General features: G+C 48.5%; 1 protein-coding gene across 1 annotated transcript; it reads right to left on the reverse strand.

Annotated features, from left to right (window-relative positions):
• Positions 1 to 24,329: 24,329 nt before the first annotated feature.
• LOC146844064 (uncharacterized) lies at positions 24,330 to 25,703 on the reverse strand. Its single transcript, XM_085650837.1, has one exon. It carries the CDS (start codon positions 25,701 to 25,703, stop codon positions 24,330 to 24,332), a length of 1,374 nt encoding a protein of 457 aa, XP_085506963.1.
• Between the last annotated feature and the right edge of the window lie 453 nt (positions 25,704 to 26,156).

Consider the following 26,156-nt stretch of genomic DNA (forward strand, 5'->3'; position numbering starts at 1 on the left):
CCAACTCCTCAATGGTAGTTGTAACCCATTCACATAGGCAAAGTGGTCATCTTAACACACTTTCCCTGCTGTGAATCTAAGACAAAAGTTTGGAGCGGTAAGTGGTCCAGTGGAACTTTAAAAAACTAAATATTAAATGCAGCACTGTTTCTTTCAAGACAAAAGGGATGCATTTAAAACAAAAACAGACATGGTGATCTGCTCACAGCAAACCACTCGGCCTGGGAGGAGGCAGGGCTGCAGACATTGGGAGACCTCTATTGTGACGGACAGGTGGCACGCTGTGATGTCCTAGCAGATAAGGATCGGCTACCATGAGGTCAGTTCCTGCTTCATACCTCACTGATCATGGCACTATGAGCAATGTGAGGAGATATATAAATATCGCAAGAACCCACAATATACCTCACAATCCAATATATACAAGTGATAGGCACAGGGAGACACCTCTCAAAGTGGTTTGCTGATTCACTGCGTACACACGTGCCGCAAAATCTGTCACCCCTTAGACGCCACTTGGATGCCGATCTCCACCATCCATGTAAAGATAGTGAATGGGAGACCTTCAAAGAGGTACCCATATTCATCCCCCAGAATGCCAGATGCCGCCTCATACAGTACTATATAATACACAGAGAATACATGACACCAGTCAAAATAAACAAATACTTTAAGAACACTGATGCCCACTGCCCTAGGTGCAAACTGGTGGATGCGGATCTAACTCATATGTTATGGAACAGTACTGCTCTCACTACATATTGTTGGGCTGTTGTCACTTACCTGACGGGCTGCACCGGGCATACAGAGGAGCATACATGGGAGGTGTGCCTCCTGGGCCTCTATCACATGTCCAAAAAACACAAGGTTATGTCCAGGTACTTGTAGCTAAACGATTAATTACCAGACGTTGTAAGTGTTCACAACCCCTGCCTGAAGATGGCGTGGTTCCGCTAGTCGACAAACTGGGCGCAGGCGGAAAGTTTCGCCTTGCACTGCAAGGATAGCCTGGGGCTCCGTGAACTACTGATGGTGGCTGTATGGAATACAGTCCTCCAGGACTGTGCAACACCTGGCAAACGGATGAGGAGCCCCAGACACCTACCGCAGGCTCTGACGAAACACTGGTTGTGACATACTGTGAAGCATAGCGGGTACACTCACAGGGCTCGGCGGATAGATCGCTGGCCTACCCTCTACTCTTGGGCAACACACACCCAGGAAACACAGCATTTGCCAGGTAAAGTGGATATCACCACAGACTAAAGCTGAGGGTAGAATAGTAGTGATGGAGAGCAGCAGAGAATTCAGTCGGGCAAAAGTTTGCACTGCTCATACCCTGACTTTGCCCTGACTACTCTCTCCCCCTCCTTGCCTGCCCTTCCTCTCCCACACCCAGCATGCCACACACACGCATGGGAGCTGATAATAGCAGCAGCAACAGCCACTTCTTATTTGTCATATTGAGGTTCCGTGTGAGACGGGACGGCACTTTTTGAGTGGTGACGAATATGGACGAGTGTGGTATCTATGAACCGCAAATGACGAGTACAGTGGGTGTGCGAAGTTTCGCAATGCAGCCATGTATGGTTCGTCTCATTTCCGTGTTTGTTCATTCAAACCCACGGGTTCCATTTTAGATACAGCGTCCATTTTGTTTCTTGCCCTCAAGTAGCCAGCGAACGGGCTTTTGTCCGCTTCGTGACCCTGGGACTTCCAAGATAGTACGAAGGACACGTGTTTCTTTGAGGTGACTTTATGACGAGGGGAATGACACGAGTAAGGCAGATGGCCCCGCTCGAGGCTCATCTTGCCACTCCGGTCTATTGTTTCAGTCACGCATACATTAGACACGAGGTCTTTGATCCCTCTATCGAGTTTCCTTTATTGCCCTAACACTCTTTTCTAACCTGTTGTGCATCCTCATCCTTTCCTTACATTTTGTTTTCCGTCCTTCCTTAATGTGTTTATGGTTGAGAGGAAATGTGTTTATTGCGGAGGGAATATGTTTTTACAGTTTGGGAACCGGCAAGGACTGTTGTAATTATGTTCCGGCCTCCTGAAACATGAACGCGACCCTTTTGATGTTTATTGTGGGAACTGAGTTAAACCTTTGTTTGCCATACTGTGCTATGGCAAAAATGTGTATAAAAGGAGCGACCCACTTCTACGAATTTGAAGCAGTCTCCGAGAACCTACACGCTGTGTACTTCTTGTGACCTCTGTATCCCTGCAGTAAATAAACGCTGACCTCTGACGTCGCTGGAAGTGTCCCGTGTCTCTGTGTTTTGTACGCCAGAACAGGTAACCCACGAAGGTTTCAGGTGTTGTCCCCTGGCACCGCTGGGCCTTAATAAAACCCAGTCCTTCAGTTGGCGCCCAACGTGGGGCGACATCAACGGTACCGGTCCGAAGCCCGACGATCGTGAGGAACTTCGTGTGAAATCTCCGAGGGAAGGTGCACCCCGCTTCATCGATCCAGTTGTCGAAATAAGTGGCCCGACGTCCTTTCCGCGAAGACCCCCGCCTCCTGACGGCTGCGACGGACCGATGCCCTGACTGTCGACCTGTTCGGCGCCTGGCGTAGTCCTTTGTACGGCGAGACGATTGACGGGCCTTCCTGGTGACGCCATTGTTCTCTCAGTTAAGTATTTGTGGGTCGCTCCCAGTGTTGCTTTGTTGTTTGCATGGTTCCATTGCATTGGTGGTTCTTAGTTGTTGGTTCTTAGTTGTTGGGTTTTATTTGACGATTGCAATTGCCAAAAACCAAGGGTCTTGCATTTTTGCGAGGACATCGTAATTCGATAGCCCTTGAAGTTTGTATACTTGGCTAGTGTGCACGATGCCTGGCCGTAGTACCTTGTTTGGGTTTCTCAAGTGTTGCAGCATGGATTCCCGGCTGGAGGATTCCTGCCCGATACCTCCGGTTGGAACTCCGCTTTATGAGCTCTATAGTCGCCATGGCGTGGGTCCTATCGTATATAATGAATATTGGGTCCGTTATACTAAAAAGGATGGTGTCCTTAGTTGGCCACCTCATGGTAGTTTTGAGACTGCCATTTTAGATAACTTGGAAGTGAAATTATTTAAGAAGAAAGCTAGGCCGGCCATGTTTGATTCCTTCCGGTTATGGCGGAAAGAGGCCAAGCAGAAAGAAATCAAACAGAATAAGAAAAATAAACGAGAAGGTGTCATTACGGTGATGCGTAATGCAGAACAATATCAGTTAGATAAGAACGAGAAGGAGCAAGAAGTTAGTGCTCGGCTTCACCATATGTCGGTGGACAAATGTTACCCGACGCTACCTTCCGCGATCGATAAGACAGGAGAAGAATCGGTGGAAGATTCGCTTTTGTCTTATCTAATGAAATCGCCACCTCCTTATGCTCCTGATGCTATGGGTCCCGTTAATCCCCCTCTTCCTCAACCTGCTGTTTTGGCGGCTGCTGGTCAGCCCGCCGTTCCTCCTGTACTCCCGAATCCCCTTGGGCCACAGATCGTACATCCCCTTGTTCCGGCTTCTCTCCCTGTTGCGCCTTTCCCAGTCCCTCCTCAGTCTGTTGTTCCCGCTACTCCTGCTGCTGCATCTACCTCTACCGTTTCTGCCCCTATGGCTGCTACACCTTCGTCTTCTTCCTCTTCTCCTTCTGTTCGTAGTCGTCTCCTGACTGCTGTTGCTTCTCTTTATTCTCCGTTCCTTGGGCCGATACTTGGCTCGACTCTCTCGGATGTTGCTCAAAGACGCAGTCAGCTTCCTGACGATAGGGAACGTGCGACGTTGGTAAAGACGGCGCGCAGATGGATTCGCAACCCTGTTAGATACACCCCACGTGTAGTGTTCGAAACATTTTCTCAGTTCAATGCGCCCATGCAACGATTTGTGTTCGAAGAATTGTGTAAGTCATTAAAAGAGGAGTGGGACGATGATATGACTGACGATCTACCACCTGAGGTTTCCGAGCTACAGCTTCGGTTTTCCGCGGGTGTCATTGTAGGTGATAAAGTTCGAGAGGCCCTGGAGCGCTTGCTATCCTTTCGATGTACAGTGCAACCGCGTGCACTGTTTAAGGACGCAACCACGGAATGGATGGCACAACCTGGTCAATATCCAATGCGAGAAGTTCCCCCAGTGTGGATGCCAGGTAATGCTGGTGCTAACCCTCCTGTTCCACCGCATTTCCAGAGAGTGTGGATACACCTCCCTTGGAAGCGATCGGAAGTTTTGCAAGTGAAGCAATCCCTACCCGATCCTCGTAAGAATCCTGCGGGTTATTATAAGGAGCTGTCCCAATTGGTGGATGCTACAGTTATGAACCTAGCCGATATTGACATGCTGTTCGGTAATGTGGTGCCTCAGCCGGTTTGGACGAAAATCCGTCATGAGAATCATGCAGCCGAGTTAGGCGGCGACTGGGCTGCCCTCACAGCGGCAGATGCCCGGCAGGTCGGTGGGGCCAAGCCCGAACAGATCATTGCGGCTTTGCCCCAGAGGATAATTACCCTCATGAAAACGCTTATGCCAGCGATGCGCGTCAATTGGGACAAATTATCAGCATGTAGGCAAAAGAAGGATGAAAGTGTGTCTGACTTCTTTACTAGGTTTGAAGAAGCATTCCTTGATCATAGTGGTCAGGACATGGGTTCTGAGGGTGGTCAGCGGTTGTTCGTTGACAAGTTTGTATCGAATTTGTTGCCCGACTTGAGCAACAAACTGAAAAATTCTGAGAGTGCGTGGGCTGTTTCTACCACTGCCCAAATATTGGCTACGGCCCAATATTATGAGAATAGAGAAAAAGAGGAAAGTGAGCGTGCAGAAAAGAAAACGAAGGATCTCAAAACTAAGGTTTTGTTGCAGCAAGCTTATCCTCCGCGTTCGAATTTTAGTGATACGCAGCAGCCAAATAGATCGCAACCACAATTTTCTAGACCACAGTCGCGCAATGCTTCGCCTGCGCCTCGTTTTGTGCTGGGATATAACCAGTGCGCATATTGTCGTGGGGAAGGCCATTTGAAGTTCGATTGTCCGGTTCTCCGTGATAGGGCCAATGGTGTGTCGGCTCGGGGAGGACGTGGTGGTCCTCAACAGACTTCTCGTGGTAGAGGTCGCGGAGTTACCCAGAATCAGACCGAACGCTTCGCGACGTCTTCGGATTCGCAAAATTGTTTCGATCGACGCGAACCATCGTCTGGTCGGTCTGCACAGTATCATGTGGATGATCATTATGTTGAATGTGATGTTGACACGGATGGTGTCTACTAGGACAGCCGTAGACAAAGGAAGGGAGAAGTATCAGTTCCGGTTGATCAGAGAGGGCCTTATGTTGCAGTAGCCACTTTGGGCGTTGTTGAGCCTTTTCTGTTGGACACTGGTGCAGCGAAAAGTTCCATCATGCATTCGAAACTCCCTGGCGCGCCTTTGTCTGGCTTAACGAATGTTTCCGTTGGATTTTCTGGCGCCCCCGTTAGCAATCCGGTCTCTAGCCCATTGCCCCTTACAATTGGGTCTCATGAGCTGGAAGCTCCTTTGATTTTGACTACTGGTTGTGGTGAGAATCTTTTGGGCTTAGATCTGTTGAAAAGGTTACATGCGACTTTGTACTGTTCCCCTACGGGTGTGGAGCTTACGTTGGGTAAGAGCGTGATTTCCCCTATGTATTTATCGATCGACAAACTTCCCCCGGAATTGAGATCTCTTCCAGATTCCTTGTGGGCGACAGGTCCCAACGATGTGGGCCTGTTGGATATACCACCTTATGTTGTCCAACTAAAAGTGGGTGCGCGTTTGCCACGTATACCTCAGTACCGTATCTCCCTTGATGGTGAAAGGGCACTGTTAGCGATCATTTACGACTTGATCGGCAAAGGTGTTATTGAGGAGACACGAGGTAATGTGTGCAATAGTCCCGTGTTGCCTATTCTGAAACGAACGGATCCCTCCAAGCCTCCCGTGTATCGTTTAGTTATCGATTTGCGAGAGGTAAATAAAGTTGTTGTTCCACAGTTTCCTGTGGTGCCAGACATTACGGCTTTACTGACTCTGATTCCAGCTACTGCATCATGGTTCTCGGTCATCGATCTGAAGAATGCGTTCTTCAGTATCCCGATCGCTGTGGAAAGCAGAGACTTGTTCGGTTTCTCATTAGGTGGTCGTAGTTTCAGATTCAAACGCGCTCCACAGGGCTACTGTGAGAGTCCATCAATCTATAGCCAAGCTCTGAAAAGTCAGCTTGATGCATTCGTGTTACCGGCTGGTGCAGCCTTGATTCAGTACGTTGATGATCTGTTAATTGCTGCTGATACTGAACAGCTTTGTCAAACTGCTACAGTATCTTTGTTACAGCACCTTTGCGACTTACATCATAAAGTGTCACCTTCCAAACTACAATATTGTTGTCAAGAAGTGACCTACCTCGGTCACTTATTGTCAAAGGCGGGAAGAAGGTTGACTCCTGAAAGAATTGCAGCAATTGCTCGAATGACTGTGCCGACAACTCAGAGAGATGTGCGTGCCTTTTTAGGTATCACATCGTACTGCAGACAGTGGATCCCGAACTTTTCACTGGTAGCGAAACCATTGGTAGCTCTCACGTGCAAGGATGTTTCGACTCCTTTGCCTTGGACGGAGGAATGTCAGAAAAGTTTTTCTGAACTACGTGACGCTCTGTGTTCGGCTCCTGTGTTAGGTACTCCTGATTACAGTAAGCCTTTCACATTATACGTCCATGAGAGGGACGGTTGTGCGTTGAGTGTTCTAACGCAACAATTTGGTGATAAGCAGCGTCCGTGTGCATATTTTTCCTCGACCTTAGACCCAGTAGCTAGAGCATTGCCAAGTTGCTTGAGGGCGACGGCGGCAGCTGCGGCGTCTATTCGGCAGTCCGCAGGTTTGGTCATGGACAATATGCTCATAGTAATGGTTCCGCATGCAGTTGATACACTCTTGAATCGGACAAAGACTCAACATCTAACGAGTGCACGGTTGTCTGGGTATGAGCTTACCCTTTTGGCGAGTCATATACAGATTAAGCGCTGTAATGTACTGAATCCGGCGACATTGTTGCCGATTAATATGGAATCAGATAATGTACTGCCCCATGATTGTTATTTACGAACTGAGGAAGAAACAAAAGGTCGTGTGGACCTGAAAAACACTCCCTTGTCAGATCCCGATGGTACCTTGTATGTGGATGGCTCGTGTTTCAAATTGCCGAATGGTGATGTGACGACTGCGTATGCTGTGGTGACATTGAGCACGGTTGTGGAGACTGCGAGATTGAACCAGAATTCAGCACAAGCGGCAGAATTAATTGCATTAACGAGAGCGTGTGTTCTGTCGAAAGGAAAGCGTGTGAATGTGTTTACCGATAGTCAGTATGCATTTGGTGTTGCGCACAACTTCGGAAGATTGTGGAGAGAAAGAGGATTTATGACATCGCATGGTACGAAGATCCAACATGGGCAACTAGTGAATGATCTTTTAGATGCACTTACATTGCCTAAACAAGTGGCGATTGTGAAATGTAGTGCGCACCGGAAAGTGACGGATGATGTTGGCCGTGGTAATGCATTTGCGGATGAGATTGCTAAAGAAACGGCTAAGAATCTTGCGACTCGCATGTATGTTACGAGTTCAGTGAGATGGCCGGAAGAGACTGGGATGTGTGAAAACACTGTCGAGAGTGTGAAAGAAATTCAGAATGGAGCTACTGAAGCTGAAAAGACCAAGTGGAAAGAAAGTACAGGGAAATTGGATATGCATGGATGTTGGGTTGATCTGACGGAATGTCAGAGATGGATGCTTCCAGATGCATATGTGTTAGCTGTTGTGACGATGGCTCATGGTTTGTCACATATCAGTGCGAAAGGAATATGCAAGTTCTTGTCTCCCGTGTGGAGGAATGATGGTATTGCTAAGTGTGCTGAAAGAGTGGTTAAGAATTGTATGGTGTGTTTGATGCACAATCCTGGAAGAGGCACCCCCACTCCACCTGGTCATTTCGCTCCCCCTACCTGTCCCTTTGAGGTGATTCAGCTAGACTTCATCCATATGGAGAGATGCAATAACCTGAAGTATGTTTTGGTTGTGGTTTGCGCGTTCTCCAGATGGATCGAGGCCTATCCTCTTAAAGATAACACTGCCCTGTCCACAGCGAAAATCTTACTGAAGGAATACTTCCCTAGGTATGGAATGCTGCGGATTGTGTGGTCGGATAATGGAAGTGAGTTTGTGGGAAGTGTGATGCAGAGTGTGTGTAAGGGCCTTGGAATAAAGCAGAAATTCCACAGTGCCAACCATCCTCAGGCAGCGGGTTTGGTTGAAGGGTACAATGGTACCCTGAAGCTGAAACTCGCTAAGATTCAGGCTTCGACTGGTCTGTCATGGCCGGATGCCTTGCCTCTGGCTCTCCTATCGACCAGAGCGACGGTACACTCTCGAGTGGGGCTCAGCCCATATGAGATTGTGTTCGGTCGCCCTGCGAATATTTGGGGAGTCCCGAGACCTAGGGCTTTTGATAGTCTTGAATATCCAATGTTGATCGATTATTTGTATGATTTGACCACTAAACTACGATTAATTCATCAACAGGTCCTTGAAGCTCTACCGGCGCAGACAGAGGGTCCTGGACATCAGCTCCGGCCAGGTGACTGGGTGGTCACCCGCAATTTCGGCCGGAAGCGTAATCTGGAGCCAAGATTTGTTGGACCCCATCTAGTCTTATTGACGACAAGGACAGCGGTTCGACTGGAGGGCCGGAAGCATTGGGTCCACGCCAGTCACACAAAGAAGGTACCGATCCCCTTACCAACCGATGGTTGGGTGAGAACTGGGATTCCGGCAGAAGAGACTGAGACTCCTTTGCGTTTCGTGCCATTCAGCGACGCTCAACTTGTGGAGGATTCGTTGTTGCCAGATCCACAAGTGGAGTCATCAGTAGCAGAGAACCCAAGGTCCGACTCGTCATCTGCTTCATTGAACACTGCTGCGCCACCTGAACAATTGTTCGTAGAGCAAACTCAACCTGGAAGAAGTCGATACTTTCTTCGTCCAAGGAATTCAAGGACTAATAAAAATTGATAGTATAGTGGTTTCGACGTTATGAATGTTATGAACAATTACATCCTTTCTGTTTGAGTTTTTGTGCTTTCCGCTGCTAAGAGACTTGTAACGAACTTGCACCTCTCCATCCGGGTTACCGTAGGGCCGTGCGGGTACTTCTTTCTGTTTAGCAGGTTTCTGACGCTAGGTTGGTTACTTTTGTCGATTCCTGGGAACTCCTGGGGATTGATAATCGCTACTCGGAACGAAGTGCGTCAAGTACGTCACGGACGGTTTGTAGAGGATGGCTTTCTCTAAGCTGGTGGAAGAAGAAAGGGTATTGGCACAGAGATCAGAGTTATGGAGGGTCGTGCGAACAAAATGTTTTCTGTTTCAGGTGTTTTTGTTATTCCTAACTGTATCGATGTTATTGGTGGGTGGAGTGTATTTTGGGGTATCGCAATTCATGCCTTCTGTTTCACCTACCTTTTCTCCTAATCTAAGTTCCCCCACCACTGTTTCCCCACATTCTTTTCACCCTTTGCCTCAACACGAGCAGGTTAGACGCGCGGAATTCAGGAATAATTCCTTTGTTCAACTCCTACATCAGCATCAGTTAGTGGTGAATACTACAAATTGTTGGGTATGTGGGTTAATGCCACACACCATGGATAGGGGTATTCCGTACTTGGTCCTTCCGTACAGCTCCCAGGGTTCTGCTCGAGCATTTCAAACAATGTTTCGCAGTGCACTAGACTCCTACCCCAGTCGAGAGCCCAGGTCTGTTAAATCCGGTCCTGGTCCGTACCATAAGCCTCTGGCGATAGCCATAGCAGATCTGGACAGAGATGTTTTCGATGCATCACTCATTCCAGACGAAGAAGTGCAGGCTTATAAGGATCTGAGTGAGGCTGAGTATGGTACGTCAGTGGGAGACAGACAGTTGAAGAGCTCGTCCCCGATATGGATAGTACCGCACCTTGGAAATTTCTGCTTGCAAGGTTTGGGTCGAAATCCGAGAGCACAACTTGGGAACAGTGCTTGCACTGAAACGTACGTCCTACCAATGCTCTCCTCCCCTGTTTTCCTAACTGCCAAGGGCACCTATTTTGTGTGTTATGAGCGCGCATATACATGGTTACCCCGCGATTTCTCGGGTACCTGTTATATTGCGAATCTCTTACCTCCGACTTTCACAGTTGCTTCGGATTACCACAAAACTAGAGTTGTGAGAGGTGTAATTAGCAAAGAGGATACTGCTGGTCAAGAAGCAGGAGACTTCTTTAAGGGTTTCCTGCCGTTTTGGGGACCTATGGTTAATAGTAGGAACCTAAGACAGTTGACCCGCGTGGTAGAGTCGACTGCTAATATTACTGCAACTGCCCTTGGTAATCTAACAGCGGAACTACAGGCGGATAGACTCATGACGTTGCAGAACCGTATGGTTCTAGACGTGGTCCTTGCAGATCGAGGGGGTGTGTGTAAAATTATCCATTCTAGTTGTTGCATTTTCATCCCTGATAATGCTCCAACTGTATATCAAGCCATCTCAAAGTTGCATAAGATTTCCGAGTCCATACACGTGGACGAAGGTAATTGGACGCTCCTAGGATGGTTTTGGGGACTGATGTCAACTTGGGGTTGGAGTATTCTGATGATTGTAGGAGCTGTTGTAGCGTTTCTGTTCACGTGTTGTCTTTGTGTGCAGTGTGGTCCTGCCTTATGTGGCCTATGTGCTGCAACGTGTATAAGGCGGCCATCTGTTACCAAGGAGACACTGATGGATAGAATGATGTTCCAGCAGCATCTGAACGATCTGATGAATATCGATATAGATTCCGATCTAGACTAGTGCTTGCCTACATGAGGGCAAAAGGAGCGTCTGAGGTTCCGTGTGAGACGGGACGGCACTTTTTGAGTGGTGACGAATATGGACGAGTGTGGTATCTATGAACCGCAAATGACGAGTACAGTGGGTGTGCGAAGTTTCGCAATGCAGCCATGTATGGTTCGTCTCATTTCCGTGTTTGTTCATTCGAACCCACGGGTTCCATTTTAGATACAGCGTCCATTTTGTTTCTTGCCCTCAAGTAGCCAGCGAACGGGCTTTTGTCCGCTTCGTGACCCTGGGACTTCCAAGATAGTACGAAGGACACGTGTTTCTTTGAGGTGACTTTATGACGAGGGGAATGACACGAGTAAGGCAGATGGCCCCGCTCGAGGCTCATCTTGCCACTCCGGTCTATTGTTTCAGTCACGCATACATTAGACACGAGGTCTTTGATCCCTCTATCGAGTTTCCTTTATTGCCCTAACACTCTTTTCTAACCTGTTGTGCATCCTCATCCTTTCCTTACATTTTGTTTTCCGTCCTTCCTTAATGTGTTTATGGTTGAGAGGAAATGTGTTTATTGCGGAGGGAATATGTTTTTACAGTTTGGGAACCGGCAAGGACTGTTGTAATTATGTTCCGGCCTCCTGAAACATGAACGCGACCCTTTTGATGTTTATTGTGGGAACTGAGTTAAACCTTTGTTTGCCATACTGTGCTATGGCAAAAATGTGTATAAAAGGAGCGACCCACTTCTACGAATTTGAAGCAGTCTCCGAGAACCTACACGCTGTGTACTTCTTGTGACCTCTGTATCCCTGCAGTAAATAAACGCTGACCTCTGACGTCGCTGGAAGTGTCCCGTGTCTCTGTGTTTTGTACGCCAGAACAGGTAACCCACGAAGGTTTCAGGTGTTGTCCCCTGGCACCGCTGGGCCTTAATAAAACCCAGTCCTTCAATATGTCACCAGACCACAGGAGCTGCGGTAACGCTCCATCCAGAGAACATTAGTGAAGACAATGCGTATGTCTGCCTACTTGTTTTTGAGCTGTAACATCCATGTCCCCAAGTCTGCTTATAATGGTTGTATGCACATATATGTTACCTGATGTCAAACTACAAAAACCAATAAAAGTAATCTAATCAAAAAAACAGGGTTAGTGGGTTTTCAGGGGGCACCTCCGAGGGGCCCTCAGTACATGGTACAATAAATCTCACACTGGCATCATTGTGGTTTTATTGAGAGGAGTTGTTTGGTAATCAATCAATCAATCAATCAATCAATCAATCAATCAATCAATCACAGCATTTGTATAGCGCACTACTCACTCGGAGGGTCTCAAGGCGCTTGGGGGAAGGGGGGTCTGCTATTGCTCGAACAGCCTGGTCTTGAGTTGTCTCCTGAAGGCGAGATGGTCCTGGGTCCGCCGGAGGTGGGTGGGGAGGGAGTTCCATGTCTTGGCCGCCAGGTAGGAGAAGGATCTTCCTCTGGCGGTGGCTCTTCGGATGCGTGGTACGGCGGCGAGGGCGAGGCTTGTCGAACGTAGCTGACGGGTGGGCGTGTAGAAGGTCAAGCGGTCATTGAGGTACTTGGGGCCCAGGTCGTGGAGGGACTTGTGTGCGTGGGTGAGGAGTCTGAACGTGATTCTCTTGCTGACGGGGAGCCAGTGCACGTCCATCAGGTGTCCGGAGATGTGGCTGCGTCGGGGGATGTCCAGGATGAGTCGGGCGGAGGCGTTCTGGATGCGTTGGAGTCTTTTCTGTAGCTTGGCTGTGGTTCCAGCGTAGAGGGTGTTTCCGTAGTCCAGTCGGCTTGTGACGAGTGCCTGGGTGACCGTCTTCCTGGTTTCGGTCGGGATCCATCGGAAGATCTTACGGAGCGTGTGTAGGGTGTTGAAGCATGATGAGGAGACGGCGTTGACTTGTCTGGTCATCGAGAGGGAGGAGTCCAGGATGAAGCCCAGGTTGCGTGCGTGGTCTGGTGGCCGGGGGCCACCAGGAGTCGTCCCAGGCGGAGTGCGATGGTCCCAGGATGAGGACTTCCGTCTTGTCTGAGTTCAGTTTCAGGCGGCTGTTCTTCATCCACTCAGCGACGTCTTTCATCCCTTCATGTAGGCTAGTTCTGGCGGTGGCGGGGTCACTGGTGAGGGAGAGGATTAGTTGGGTGTCGTCGGCATAGGAGATGATGTTGAGGTTGTGTTGGCGTGCGATGGCTGCAAGGGGTCTCATGTAGATGTTGAAGAGGGTGGGGCTGAGTGTTGATCCTTGCGGTACGCCGCAGATGACTTCGGTGGCCTCGGATCGAAACGGGGGAGGCGGACTCTCTGTGTCCTTCCGGCGAGGAACGAGATGATCCATTCCAGTGCCTTCTCTTGGACACCTGTGTTGCTGAGGCGTTGGACTAGGGTGCGGTGGCAGACAGTGTCGAACGCTGCGGAGAGGTCCAGGAGGATGAGGGCCCCTGTTTCCCCGTTGTCGAGCAGGGTTCTGATGTTGTCGGTGGCTGCGATGAGGGCGGTCTCGATGCAGTGGTTGGCTCGGAAACCGGACTGCGAGGGGTTGAGGGATCCGTTCGTCTCGAGGAAGGCGGCAAGCTGTCTGTTGACGGTCTTCTCGATGACTTTGGCAGGAAAAGGGAGGAGCGAGATGGGGCGAAAGTTCATGAGGTCGGTGGGGTCTGCTGTTGGTTTCTTCAGTAGGGCGCTGAGCTCGGCGTGCTTCCAGCTCTCCGGGAAGGTGGCGGTGTTGAAGGAGATGTTGATGATGTCCCGCAGTTGTGGTGCGATGATGGAGTCGGCCTTGTTGAAGACGTGGTGGGGGCAGGGGTCGGTTGGAGATCCGGAGTGGATGGTGTTCATCGTGCGGGCTGTGTCTTCGGTGGTCATCGTGGTCCAGGCGCGGAGGGTGGCGGTGGGGGCGTTGGTTCGATGGTAGGGTGCTCGGATGGTGCGCTGAAGCTGTTGTGGATGTCGGTGATCTTGTGGTGGAAGAACGCGGCGAGAGAGTCGCAGAGGTCTTGAGAGGGGGTGATGTCGTTGTTGCCGGTGCTGGGGTTGGAGGACTCCTTGACGATGCTGAAGAGTTCCTTGCTGTCGTGGGCGTTGTTGTCCAGTCGTTCCTTCAGTGTTTTCTTCTTGGTAGTGCGGATGAGCTGGTGGTGCTTGCGGGTGGCTTGTTCGAGGGTGGTCATGTTGTCTGTGGTCTGGTCGAGGAGCCAGGCTTTCTCGAGGGTGCGGCAGTTCTTCTTGGAGTCCTTGAGTTTGTCGGTGAACCAGGTGGCTTTCTTGCTTCTGGGTCTGCTGGGAAGGTTCTTCAGTGGCGCGAGGTCGTCAGCGCAGGCGGTCAGCCACTGTGTGAAGTTGCGGGCTGCTTCGTTGGGGTCCATTGTGCTGGCCGGCGGGTTCTGGCTGAGGGAGGTGGTGAGCTGCTCGGCGGTGATCTTGCTCCAGCTCCTGTGAGGAACCTGTTGCGGGTGGTGGTGGGTCGTTGTTCTTTTGAAGCTGAAGTGGATGCAGCTGTGGTCGGTCCAGTGAAGTCCGGTAGAATGGCTGAAGGTGATGTGCTTGCTGGATGAGAAGACAAGCGTGTGGCCTGCGTAGTGAGTGGGGGTGTTGACCAGTTGCTTGAGTCCGAGGTTTGCGAGGCTGTCCAGCAGGGCAGCGGTGTTTCGATCCTTGTTGTTCTCCAGGTGGAAGTTGAGGTCCCCTAGGAGGATGTAGTCCGCGGAAGGGAGGGCGTGCGGGCTGATGAAGTCCGTGATGTCTGAATTGTGCGCGTGGTCCCGGGCGTCTGTAGACGAGGGTGCCTCTGAGGGTTGTCTTTGGGTCGGTGTGTATCTGGAAGTGGAGGTGCTCAGCGGCGGGGAAGGTGTCGCTGGAGTCGGTCGTGATGCGGATGGTGTTCTTGTGTATGATGGCGATGGCTCCTCCAGTCTGGTTGACGCGGTCCCTCCGGGTGATCTTGTATCCGTATTGGATGGCGATGGCGATGTCGGGTGCTGAGGAGGCGTTCATCCAGGTTTCCGTGAGGAAGGCGACGTCTGGTGATGTGGTGTCGAGCAGGTTCCAGAGTTCGACGGTGTGTCTGTGGACGGAGCGGGTGTTGAGCAGGATGCACTTTAGGTTGTTGCTGCGGGTGCTCGGCTTGGCGGGTGCGGTGCAGGTCCGGAGGCAGGTGAATTTGCAGGCTTGGCAGGTGAAGAGTCCGTGGGTGCGTTTCAAGGTGGCTCGTTAGCAGGCGGTGGGTCGGCCGGCGTTGAGTGCGTTCAGGGTGGCGGCGTCATAGGTCCGTCGTGTGGGCAGGCGTCTTCGGGGACCAGGGGTTCTGGCGCTGGGCGCGGTCCAGGCGTGGACGGGCGCAGACGGGCTTGCCTTTGGCACGCCTTTGGCGCACAATCGGCGTGACCGCTGCGCGTCCGCGCGGTCGCCATTTAAGGACAAGTGGGAGGGAGGAGCAGCTGGGAGGCGGGAGCAGGGAGGACATGGAAAAGGGGGCGTGGCCGCGAGAACGGCGGCGGGAAGCGGGGAGCGGGGCTAGGTGGGCAGAAAGGTAAATGCACAATAATACACCAGAATTAAACAAAAAGAAATACAACAATGACCACGAAATGGCAGGGGTACAATGCAGTGAGGCAGTGGCAACCACTCTCATGTTCAGTGCAGCCATCATGGTGCTATGGAACTCGAGTTGTTGAGTTTCCAGCCCATGAACTCTCTATGGCTTCACTGGCACTTACAGCATTAAGGAATTGACTCTAATATTGTAGGGGCACACCTGCTCATGCAGATATGCCCTCACCTGCGGTAAAGTGCACCCTTCCTCAGGGCTGTAAGGCCTGCTAGAGGGGTTACTTATCTATACCTTCAGGCAGTGCTGGCTGGCATAGCACCCAGGCAGGGTGCCATGTCGACTTTTTTGTTTTCTACTTCACAAGTGCATGCAAGCTGCAAGGGCAGTGGCATGGTCCAGTTTAGGGGGGGGGGGGGGGGGGCAGGGGGCAGGGTACTCTCTTCAGCTCCTAGGCCCTAGGTACACAGAGTGCCATTTACTAGGGACTTACAGGGGCAGAAGTACCAATTGGGAATATGTTTTAGAGAAGAAACAATGACACAGGGGACCTGGTTGGCAGTGACCCTGTGCAATGCTATTGAAACCATATCAAAACCAGGCAAAAAGTGGGGACAATCCATGTAAAAAGTGGCACTTTCGCACAACTGCTATGCCAATTGCTATGCGGATTGACAGGTGAGATGGTAAAAAAAAGAAAGGCATTTTAGTAATGAGGCTTAAACAACAGTACATAAGCACAAGGTCCATATTACATTTTGCATCTTTTAATATATGTATTGATCTATCATCTGTAGCTGTCATTCAAACTTCTCTGCTATTCTAGCAGGAGTATATATTCTTAGTTTAATAAATGTGGAAATATATAAGTTCCAGCTTTGTTTTCACACAAACCCCTAAATAAATGTGGATGAATATAGAAGGAAATGTGACAAAAAATACCATAAAACAAGGAGCCCAAATGATTATGTACTGAGATGTAACCTGATAAAAACACCTAAAAAGATAAAAGTCCGGTAGCCAACGCCAGACCAACTGGCTTTGTCAATGAGTGTTTCTAATTCTGGGACAGTGCAGTCTTTGATACCCACTGCCAGCTTAAACTACACTCGTGCGTAACGATGATACACTGACAGAGCACACTTCACTGTTCTGCGACCCTGGCCTTATGGGCTGCACCGATGCATGACGCTGCACTGCAAGAGCCCACTGCACTGGTGTAACACTGCAGGGGCGCAGGGCAGTCTGTGATACCCCATCGCCATCTTAAACTGCACTTGTTTGAGCCGATGCTCTACTGACAGAGCACACTTTGCTGTTCTGCTATCCTGGCCTGATGGGCTGCACCGATGCATGACGCTGCACTGCGAGAGCCCACTGCATTCCACTGGTGTGACACTGCAGTCCAAGAGCACACTGATGTCTACACAGTGCTTTAAGTGGGAAAAAAAACTGGGGGTGCTCTAAAAGGGGCGTGGTTAATGTATTTAAGGGGCGTGGCCTATCCGAGTAGGGGCGTGGTCTAAATCAAAATGACTAGCACTGTGTGCTTAAGAAAATCATGAAGTCGCATCCAGAAAAGGATAATAAAATAGGCAAAAAGGTATATTTATTAAGTATAACCCATAAAAATACCAAACACTTTAAAAAACATGTAAAGAATATTTATATTACTTAGAAATCTATTGCAGGATTCCCCAAAACCCTCGAAGATATTCAGTGTGTTTGTTTTGCTGGGGTTTCTCACAACAATTGTCTTCAGCAGACCTTCTACCTTTTGCAACCCAACTCTTTACATAGAGCTTTGGGTCAAATGTTTCAAATGGAGGACCATTGAGTTTTATCCATAGGCATGAAGAAATGGTCGCTACAAGAAGAGAGGCCCTTGTTGGGCAAGCAATTAAGTTCATTGCGCTGAAACCTCTCTCGCAATCCGCATTACTTGCTGGCAGGGTTTCCATGCAAACTACTAACTTTTTTAATGCTTCAGGGGTTTTCTTTCCACCAAAATCTTTGAAAAGTCTAAAAGCTTGTATAGTATCTTTTGCTGGCAGCTGAAATTCTGAACACAGTTTCTGGATATCTGTTTCCCCATAAAGAATGCATTCATCACCAGAAGGCAAGTTGCCTGCATCTAGCACACTGAAGCTGGCTATAAGTTCTTTCTCAGAATCAGGGGCACATCGTTTATTGATATTTACTGAAAGACTTTGGTAAAACTGATTTTGATTAAGGGCAACAGAATTACTTCTACCATGGGAAAGAGGAACATCCTTGAATTTGCCCTCGTCCACCGCTTTCTGAGCCGCAGAAGCAAGCACAGATACAGGCCCTCACACAGGCCCTCGCCACCTCTACAGCACAGACACAGGCCCTCACCACCTCTCCAGTACAGAAGCAGGCCCTCACCACGCCCACCCCCCAGCACAGACACAGGCTCCCATCCCCTCTCCTGTACATATCTAGCCCCTCACCAATTCTCCAGCACATATACAGGCCCCCATCCCCTCTCCCGCACATATCCAGGCCCCCACCACCTCTCCAGCACAGACGCAGGCCCCCACCACCTCTACAGAACAGATGCAGGCCCCCACCACCTCTCCAGCACAGATACAGGCCCTCGCCACCTCTACAGATCACTCAGTTCAAAGTATGCAGTACACAACAGTTGTGCGATCTGACAGAACAGCGCCCTCCGTCTGTGCTGCACCAGTGTTGTGTGATCTGAGAGTGCAGTGCCCTCCATCAGTGCTACACCGGTGCTGTGTGATCTGGCAGCGCAGTGTGCTGCACCAGTGGTGTGTTATCTGGCAGCGTGGCGTCCTCCATCAGTGCTGCACCAGTGCTGTGCGATCTGGCAGCCCAGCACCTCCATCAGTGTTGCACGGGTGTTGTGTGTTCTGCCAGCGCAGCACCCTCCATCAGTGCAGTTTGATAGGTCTGTTAAGCGTGATCTAGAATTGCAATGCCTGCATCAGGGTAGGGTGACCCTGTGTGCAGTTTTATAGACAAGTGCCGGGTATTTGGACAAGGCAAGCCATGCATCAATGCAGAGTGACCAGGGAGCGCAATGTCACAGAGCAGTGCAGTATCACAGAAAGGTGACTTGGCAGTGCAATATTACGATCAGTGCAGTGTGAGAGGGCTGTGCATCAGTGCTGTTCGACTGGCCATGGTGAATTAGAAATCAGCGGTGACCCAGCAGTGTCATGCATCCGTGCAACATCATACGACCCCCAAGTGTGAACACTATAGACGGTTCTCCCACTGTGCAGTGTAATTCAGCAGTGTAATATATCTCATAATTGTGCAAGTAGCACTGATAACAGATGTGGCGCAGCAGCCAGAGCTGCCGACTGGGGAGTTGGGGATCTGAGCTCGAGTTGACGTCGGCGCAAAATCACCTAATCTCCTTGTGCCAATGCAGAGCACCTGGATACCCTAAAGGCGATATGCAGCGCTATATAAATACACAAAATCTACAGTCTTAGTATTGGGCCATGCACCTGGAGCGTGTGTGCTAGCAGAGCGATGCCATGTGCAGGGCCGTTTCTAGGTGTTTTGTCACCCTAGGCGAGAATTGAAACAAGCATTTGCAATGCAATAGGTCTCGCATTTACGCGAGTTTAAGCTATTGGCATTGTAAATGACAAAGCCTTTTATTTATGTTTTTAAAACTAGAACAAAAATAAAAGGCATTATCATTTACAATGCCAACAGCTCAAACTCGCGTAAATGCGAGACCTATTGCATTGCAAATGCTTGTTGCATTTGTCGCCCCGAGTGGGACGGGTATGCCCAGACGTGCCACCCCCTCCATTTTACTGTCACTCTCTCCCCCTGTCATCCAGGCTAGAAGCACCTCCCCCCAAAAACGTGTTGGAATTATGAAGGTTCGACCAGTGTTCTACCTAAGGGTATCTAACAGATAACCATTACACAAGAGAATATGTTGGGAACCGAAGACGTGTAGTAGGCAGAGGACCTACAATAAGAACACACAGGCTGTTGAAGGGGTGTGCAGTGGGACCTCGAAAAAGGAACATACAGGAGGACCCCAGAGTGGAAGTACAGAACATGAGATTCAAAGACCCCGCAGTAGGAGCCAAAGGGACCCCGAAGAAGTGCACTCGGGGCTCCAAAACAGGTTAGGGATGAGTCATTACACAGCAGGTTCCACCGCAAACCAACTGCTTGTAATTCAATTCTTCATGCTACCAGTGCGCACCCACCTCACCAAATTAAGACCATACCTTATGGTGAATTTTGTAGAGCAAGCAGAAATTGCAGTGAAGACTCGGAATTCACATGGTGCTTAAGTGAGATGAGCAGCAGATTTAGGAATCGTGGTTACAATCTTGGGATCATAAAGAAGGCGGAACACAGAATCAGGAATGTGACTAGGAGTGACACCATGAAGGACAAAAAGAAAGATACGAGTTTGGTACAACCAGTAAGACTGATTACAAATTACAATGGTTGGACCAAAACTTTGAATAAAGTTTTGAATAAACATTGGAATATTTTAAGGGCAGATGACATTTTGAAGGATTATATAACTATCAAGCCACAAATTACTTACAGAAGGGGTAGGACCCTGAAAGCTATTCTTAGCCCTAGTTTTCCACGGAATAAATCTCACATTAATTGGCTCACACAACAATCGTGGGGCTTTCATAAATGTGGATGTTGCGTTGTGTGTAGGTGGGCTGTTAATAATAAAAATAATTTTACTGGACATGACGGACATAATTACATCATACGGTTTAATATGATCTGTAGTTCTAAATTTGTGATATATGTCATTGAATTTAAATGTGGTGAAATGTACGTAGGTAGTACCATCAGAACCTTAAGAGAAAGGATAAGTGAACATGTTCGGGCAATTAAACAGGGGGATGAGAGATATCCTATGGCTGTACATGTAACATCTTGCGCAGCACAGGGTTCTTATAAGCAATTTACCTTTTATGGTATTGATCAGGTACAACAGAATCCTAGAGGGGGCAATATAGACTTAAGACTGAGGCATACAGAAGCACTTTGGATCATGCGTCTTAAAACGGTCGAAAATGGTCCTAATTCTGACCATGAGATGGAATATTTTTTGGGATATTAATATAAGTACTGTCTAGACTCAATATCTACCCATGTATCCATTTGTTCTCATGTGATAGCATATGTCGTGAAATCTGTTTAGCTCTTGTTAGGTAACAAGCAATACATTTGTAACTTGTAGCTTTGCAAATTCATATTCAGCAACTACTTATATTTGATGGTTGTTTATATTATGGATGATATGTAACACGATAATATGGAGATGTATTAGATTGAGCAAACATACATGGTGTCAAAGACTTTAGTTTTATTTATGTGCCATTGTAAATGGACTGTCATTATTGTGTTGACTTTACACAGACTCACGATATTTTGATAGATGTAGCTATACTTCAAGTATACAATTGTAAGTGATGATTCTCTATGTCACCTCTTTTTAATTGTTTCAATTGGAATTATTTCAATTTTGCAATTTACAAATATTGGAAACAAAAATGTAGATTTTCCTAATAATTTATGACGGAAAGTCTTAATTTTATTAAAGACACGGAGGCGAGTATTATGCTTACTTTTCTTGCTTTATTACAATAGCAGCAAGATAAAACCACCACTCCCAGAAGGCTTGGTGAAAGAACTACCAGCCAATGGGAAACCAAGAAACAAATATTGTCCAATCACAACCAATGTAGTAGTATAAGGTCTATCGTGACTGCGAACAGCCCTCTTTTCTTGTGCGAGCAATCACAGAGAATGCAAAAATAAAGGAGAAACAGATAATAAAATGCATAAAGTCAAAGTCCACGTGAAAATTTATTTCCCAAAGACCACCAGAGGCGACTCGGAGAGAAGGTCCAATCCAAACACGGAAAGTGATGTATCAGAAGGAACGATCTTGGCAGAATCCAGGATGATCTCAGGATGATGCCGGTGGCAGCGCTGGAGTGCCTGTGGGGAGGGAGAACACCAGTTAGAAGTGTTGTGGCGGGATAATACTCGCCTCCGTGTCTTTAATAAAATTAAGCCTATCCGTCATAAATTATTAGGAAAATCTACATTTTATGGCAAGACCGGAAGCTCCTATTATGCTTGTTTAAAGCATATCCACCACCAGAGAAGAAGCAGTAACAACAGGTTTGCAATAAAATGTACGGAACACTGTATCATTAGACCAATCTGCTGATTTCAGGATGTCCTCCAGACGGGAGCCAGCCCAAAAGGCTTTAGAAGCCATGGCTCCCCTAGTGGAATGAGCTCCAAAAATGGAGACGTCAATACCGGCCAGGGACATGACCCAACGAACCCAGCGGGCCAGAGTAGCAGCAGAAACAGGACGAAAGGGTTTACGAAAGGAAATAAGGAGTTGGGAGCTGGAGGAAGTCCTGAGATCAGAGGTCTTACTTTCATAAACTTTTAGGCATTGACCTACACACAATTTGGGATTGGAGGGAAAATAGGGATAGAACACAGTATGCAAATTAGTCTTTGTACGTTTATGAACATGAAACATCACACCAGTAGGAGTAAACTGTCGAGAAGAAACATCTAAGGCTTTCACATCAGATACTCGTTTAATGGAAATTAAACATATTAACATAGTAAGTTTAGCTGAAATCATTTTCAAAGAAAGAGCAGAATTGTCAGGACAATTAGAAAACAACTGTAAAACCAGATTGACATCCCATAAACTAGAATACTTAGCCAACGGAGGTTTTGAAAAACGAATTCCTCTTAGCAATCTGCATACTAAGGGATGGGCTCCCGCAGGTTTCTGTCAATGTGGGCATGATTGAGAGAAATGGCGGATCTGTACAGGTTGATGGTACGATAGGATTTGCCAGAGCTGGCCTCAGAGGCTAGGAAATTAACCATAAAATTTAAAGAGGCTGAAACGGGATCGACAGATTTCTGCAGACACCAGCTTGACCAAAGAGACCAGGCGGACTTGTAAGCCTTGGAGGTGCCTGGGGCCCATGCCCGACTAATGAAGACTGAAGCTTCCTGTGAAATGACGAGATCAGAAGAGGGAGGCTGGAAATTTTCCAGGCGGACAACACCAGTGATTGATCAACAACTAAAGGATGGGGATTGCCCTGAGGGTCCGAGAGAAGATTGGGGGACGGAGAAAGAAGGACGGGAAAATCCACCGCCAACTCCAGGAGAGATGGGAACCAAACCTGGGACTGCCAGAAGGGAGTTACTATTACCAGAGACGTCATTTGGCGACGCACCTGCGACAGGACTCTGTTGATCAACAGGAAAGGAGGAAAGGCATAATTGAGGTGAAGGGACCAATCTTGGAGGACGGCATCGGTCGCCAGAGCCAAAGGATCCGGACGCCAGCTGAAGAAGTGAGGTAACTGCGAATTGAGCCGGGAAGCAAAGAGGTCTATTGAGAAAGGACCCCACAACCGAGAGAGGGAGAGAAACACGGAGGGAAGAAGCTTCCAATCGCTGGAATCCCGGAGGTAGCGAGAATGCCAATCGGCAACGGCGTTGAGATCCCCTGGGAGGTATTCCGCAGAGAGCGAGAGTTTGTTGGAAAGGCAAAATTCCCAAAGACTTTTTGCCAGTTCCGCTAGAGCCTTTGATTTTGTGCCACCGAGATGGTTTATATAGCGAACCGCAGAAACATTGTCCACGCGTAGGAGGATGGTACAACTTACTTTGTCTTTTGCCAGACTCTGGATTGCAAAGGAGCCTGCCAGCATCTCTAAACAGTTGATGTGCAATTTGGACTCCTCTTTTGACTATGTACCGCCAGTCGATATTGGTCCACAACGGGCGCCCCAACCCGTCAGGCTTGCATCGGATTCTAATACAAGATCTGGGCCGAAGCGAAAATGGTTCGACCGTTCCAAGCTTCCAAATGGGTCAACCACCATTGCAGCTCTAGACGAGATTCGAGATCTAACTCTATTTGATCGGAATACGCGAGACCTTGTCGAAGACGTCTGATCTTTAGGCGCTGAAGAGCCTGAGAATGGAGGGGGCCTGGGAAGATTGCATGAATAGAAGCCGAGAGAAGGCCGACTATCCTTGCAAGGGTTAGGAGAGAAATGAAGGGACGGTGCAGAACCTGGGAAATCTCCGTCTGAATAGTGGAGATCTTGGACTGAGGAAAAAACAGGGAAGCTAAAGGAGAGTCTACGCGGAATCCCAGAAACTCCATACTCTGAGTCGGAATAAGAGATGACTTCTCTAAATTGAGGAGGAAGCCTAATTCGAGTAGGAGAGAGCGAGTAGTGTCGAGATCGTTCAGTAATGCCAGTTTGTCTAGGTTCATGAGGAGGATATCGTCGAGATAAATGATGAGCCTGATCCCCAGAGATCTTAGATAAGCTACAACGGGTCTCATTACTTTTGTGAAGCACCAGGGTGCTGAAGAAAGACCGAAAGGCAGAGATCGAAAACGATAAGTGACGTCTTGCCATTGAAATTGGAGGAATTTCGTGTGTGACTCGTGAATAGGAATAGAAAGATAAGCGTCTTGGAGATCGATGCGAATCATCCAGTCGTTTTGACGCAGAGTGTCTCGTAAATGTAGAATTGTTTCCATTTTGAAGTGGCGATAAACCACGAACTGATTGAAAAATCTGAGATTGATCACCGGTCTCATCTTTTTGTTCTTCTTTTGAACAAGAAAAAGGGTGCTGAGGAAACCTGAGGGATCGAAGGGAGAAACGAGAATAGCTCTTTTGGATAGAAGGGCCTGTATTTCTGAGGTTACCAGAAGGGATATTTCTGAGGAGAACACCAGAGGCGGAGGAAGAAATTCTTGAAAATGTGGAGCGTAAAACTCGATACGATAACCTTGGACGGTGTTGAGAACCCAAGGATCAGCAGTGAGGGTCTGCCATCTGTGAAGGAAAAGAGATAAACGACTCCCTACAGGAATAACTGCACTCACCTTGTTGAGAGTTGTTGTGGAGGAAACCACGTTGGCCCCTGCCTCTGTAACCCCGACCTCTTTGGGGGTAAAATTGGGGCTTGAAATCCTGTTGGTTGGAGTTGAAGGAACCACGGGAGCCTTGGGACTGGAAACCACGGCCGGTAGAGCGGCTCCTGCCTCTTCCGGCCCTGCCAAAAACCCGAGAAGGGAAGACCTTTTTGATGGATTGCTGCGCTTTATCCAAGGAGGCAAAGGTGGTGACGAACTTACTTAAATCTCTCACCAACGAATCCCCAAAAAGAAGACCATCAGCTTTGACACCAGGATCAAGAGTGGCAAGGTTGGCAAGTTTGGGATCTAACTTTATTAAGAGGCCCTTGCGGCGCTCGTGAGTCAAGGCTGCATTGGTGTTGCCTAAGAGACAAAAGGCTCGCTGGACCCACAACGATATATCTTCTGGGTTAAGATCCGTGCCATCAAGGCGAGCTGTCTCTGCCAAATCAAAAATGCGGGCAAGAGGACCCACTAAATCAAGTAACTTGTCTTGGCAGGAAGACCATGCCCTATCAACCCCTTTACGCGGATCCTTGCCAAATTTGGAAAAGAAAGTGAGGAGAGGTTGATCAATAGCAGGAGTAGAAGTGATATGGGAAGGGAGAGAGGGCTTCGGGCACTCAGACTTTAGTTTAGCCCTGACAGTTTTGTCCAAAGGAAGACGAAGTCTTGAGGTAATATACTCTCCCACGTGGTCAATGGGGAACCATTCTGTAGAATTAGGGTGTCTGATAGAAGCAGGGTCAAAGAGAGGGGTACCCTCAGGATCAAGCACCGGCTCCGATGCAAAAGCATCTAATTTCAATTTCTTAGGAGGAGACGATGGGTTTACAATATCAAAGATATCATCAAGGTCAGTGGCGTCACCCATATCGTCATCGGTGTCATAAATTGTGGAAATGACCAATTTCTGTGATACCTCCGGGTTGTTGGATTTGACCTTACGTTTACCAGCTGAACATTTTAACCCCTCCTTAGTAGGAGGCCTGGGAGGAACCACGTCCTCTGTCATCTGTGAGGAAGACTCACCAACCACTTTTGACGCCAAAGAAGAAACCTTGGAGTGTACCACTGTAAGTTTTCTGCTATCCCCCGCAGAATGGGCCATTGCTTTGGTCATTAAGCCTAAGAGAGAATTCTCCATAGTCTTTGAAAAACGCTTCATTGAAGCTTCAACAGCAGTTTCTACTGAGGAATTAATAAAGGAACTTAAATCCTCTTTAAATTCCTCCCCTTCATTACCATTATGCTCGTCTGAAACCTGCATGTTGAAATTAAACTGGGAAACCAGCCACAACCAGACAAGAAAGGGTTAACTATTGAGAAATGAGAATGGGCGTGTAAAAAAGAGGAAACCCCTCCCACTAGGGGCGTGTAAAAACGGAGGACGGGAAAAACCTCAAGGCTGAAGAAACGGAGCGTGTGAGGCAGACACAAGCGGAGTCGTCGAAGAGACTGTGAGGAAACTTTGAAGCGCTGCACCACCGGGTGAAGCCAGCGACCGGTGAGAGAGGCGCGCGTGGAACGCACTAAGCGTGCAAAGCACGGGGGGAAACCGAAAAGGGAATTGTATGTACGCGCGTAGGAGCGCGAGGGAGACAGAAGCAACGAAGCTTCGCTGAAAAGCCCAATAACGTTATAGTCAGTAAACAATTAAATAAACATTACCCATAAAACAGTATAAGTGAAAGAAAGGTACTTATCTTGACTGCGAGCAGCA

Source organism: Triturus cristatus, chromosome 4_1 (assembly GCF_964204655.1).
Source record: "Triturus cristatus chromosome 4_1, aTriCri1.1, whole genome shotgun sequence".
NCBI classification, from domain to species: Eukaryota; Metazoa; Chordata; class Amphibia; order Caudata; family Salamandridae; genus Triturus; species Triturus cristatus.